Source organism: Penaeus chinensis, chromosome 19, assembly GCF_019202785.1.
Source record: "Penaeus chinensis breed Huanghai No. 1 chromosome 19, ASM1920278v2, whole genome shotgun sequence".
NCBI lineage: Eukaryota > Metazoa > Arthropoda > Malacostraca > Decapoda > Penaeidae > Penaeus > Penaeus chinensis.
The window spans coordinates 26,463,086-26,465,585 of record NC_061837.1 but is presented as its reverse complement, the minus strand read 5'-3'; the positions used below and the strand labels follow the sequence as shown (position 1 = coordinate 26,465,585).

Sequence of the window (2,500 nt, the reverse complement as noted above, 5' to 3'; positions counted from 1 at the left end):
TAGGTGTCAAGACGGGCTAGAGCGAGTCAAGTGGGAAGTTCCGGTGCATGTAGCAGACTCCTTGGCCAAACGGCAGGACAGTTGCTAGAAGTCAATGGAATCACCAAGAGATTTCTGATACCGTCATTGAGGGGGCAATATACTCTTTGAATACATATAAAAAATGGGAGGCATTCTGTGCATGCCAGTGCATTTTTATTTACATACATTTTTGTTAAAATTAAAACTTGCTTCCAGCTTGTTATTGAGTGGTTGGTCCGTGAAGGAGTCAGAAGGCAGATGGAGGCCCTTCGTGAAGGGTTTGAGTGTGTCTTTCCCTTGACTCAGCTCCGAGTCTTCTACCCTGAAGAACTTGAGCAACTGTTCTGTGGCTCCTCGGATGCCTCGAAATGGGACATGAAGCAACTTGCTGAATGTTGCCGTCCAGATCATGGATATACGCACAACTCTAGGGCGGTTAAGTTCTTGCTGCAGATTATTGCAGACTACACACCAGCTCAGCAGAGATCCTTCTTACAGTTTGTTACAGGTTCACCAAGGCTGCCTGTTGGAGGTTAGTTATATTTATTAGTCGATGTAATCAAATGCCAAGAAATGTGAGATGCAAATAAGATATAAATGTTAATATTGTTATAACCAGGGTCTGCTGGATCTATACCTGGAAGTCTCTTTTTGATTATATATCATTGTAGAATTTAGATACAGTGCTTTCATGTAAAACAGTTATTCTTAGTTGGGGAAGGGAGTAAGAGTCCAAATGAAACAAATAGGAATTTCTGTGATCATGTTCGAAATTCTTTTAGCCACTGGGTTTGCTTATGTAAGTGTCGTTTATACAGGTTTGCCATAATTATAATAGTTCCCTAGATTAATTTTTACAAAATGTTATTTTTCTTTTCTTCCATTTTTTACAGGTTTCAGAAGTCTATCTCCAGCACTTACCATTGTAAGGAAAACTTTTGAAGCAGGAGAAAACCCTGACGATTTCTTACCTTCGGTGATGACCTGCGTTAACTACCTGAAACTACCAGACTACTCCAGTATTGATATTATGAGTGCCAAATTGGAGATAGCGGCCAGAGAGGGCCAGCACAGCTTCCACCTCTCATAGGAAGTTTTTGGACCGGCAGATGATGCTCAACCCACCAATTTTTGGGCTTCACATTGTGATATTCTATGATTTTTATTTATTTTTTTTATTTTATTATTCTTATTATTTTTGTATTATTTTTTTTGTCAATTACTACCTTGTTTATTTGTTTTTTGTTTTGTATTTGTTTTTTTATGTATTTGGTGCATTGTGTCCAACATCAATTCATCCTTAAGGTAGAGAGTGACAAGAAGAGTCAAAGCTGGTGTGAATATGCTTTTAAGCTCTTGGAACGAATGCCGAAAGGCAAGCATTTACAGTACTGAAAAAGGAAGCATGGGAGTGACAACTAATTCTCATTTGTGATTTATATAGCATTCCTGGGGATGTATTCTTTATTGTGCCTGGTGACAGTTTCTCAAGGTATCTGCATCTCATGGCCCAAGCCTCAACTCTACAGTTTTAATTTATTATGTGAATATGTAGACCAATAGTTAAACTAAATCAATGCTGGGTGTTCAGTGATAAAATCTCAGCTTGTCATAGATATATGTATATGAAAATTGAAAAGTTAATTGTTTGATCACCACTACCATTTATTATTCTGGACACTTTTAAAAGACATTAGAGAAGGAGTTTACTGTATTTGTGGAAAGTGAACTGTGATATCCCCATTTTTCAATTTTCCACAAGCAGCTTGGCTTCAGACAGCTGGTTTTGGTTTCAGCTACGTAGTGATTGTGATGTTGGGCACGCTGGAGAACTAGGATCCAAGCACATTTTTTATGGAAGATTTCAGGCCGTGGATTTTCATCAGTTTGTGTGTATTCAGATGAAGACATAATCTCACAGAGCATTAAGATGATAAATGATCTCGTCATTGTTTCCATTTGGAGAATGTCGTGTTTGTTTTCTTGTTTTTATGGCCCACGTTTTATTGGTATGTTGTTAAGGTGTGGGTCATTGGTAGGATTTAATTTAATTTTTTTTGTACATATGATTTACTCATTTTAAATGAGACCAAAAGGCAATTTAGTTTGGTTAGTGGACAATGACAAAGTAACCATCTGAGGATTATTTGTGGGGGATCTCTCTCAGTAACATTGCTTATAAATGTCAATCCTAGTCATTTGAAAGATAGCATCACAGTGGACCCAAATGTATTGCAGTAAAAGCTTTTGTGAAACAGATTCAGCAAGGCCAAGATGCAATTTTTTCTGTAATTGTAGATTTAATACTTGAGAAAAAATTATTTTCAATCCTTTACAAAATGCATTCATTTTCTGGGATATTATTTAATTACCATGCTCCTCTGAGAATTTTGTATAAAGCTTTGATTTTTTTTCTCCTGTCAGAACTGCAGGTCAGTTAAAAATGGAAGAGTGGGCATTAGTTGATTTACAGAGACAA

The 2,500-nt window shown here is 37.0% G+C and overlaps 1 protein-coding gene across 5 annotated transcripts in view; it reads left to right on the top strand.

Moving 5' to 3' along the window:
• Positions 1 to 2,500, top strand: part of LOC125035409 (E3 ubiquitin-protein ligase TRIP12-like) — a 63,545-nt gene that overhangs the window by 59,939 nt on the left and 1,106 nt on the right. For all 5 annotated transcript variants that reach the window (XM_047627785.1, XM_047627784.1, XM_047627783.1 and 2 more), the window contains 2 exons: positions 238 to 553; positions 915 to 2,500. The exon at positions 915 to 2,500 is cut by the window's right edge and continues 1,106 nt beyond it. In XM_047627785.1, coding sequence (XP_047483741.1) covers positions 238 to 553; positions 915 to 1,111 — 513 coding nt within the window. In that variant the 3' untranslated portion in view covers positions 1,112 to 2,500. The remainder of the gene's footprint in view (positions 1 to 237; positions 554 to 914) is intronic.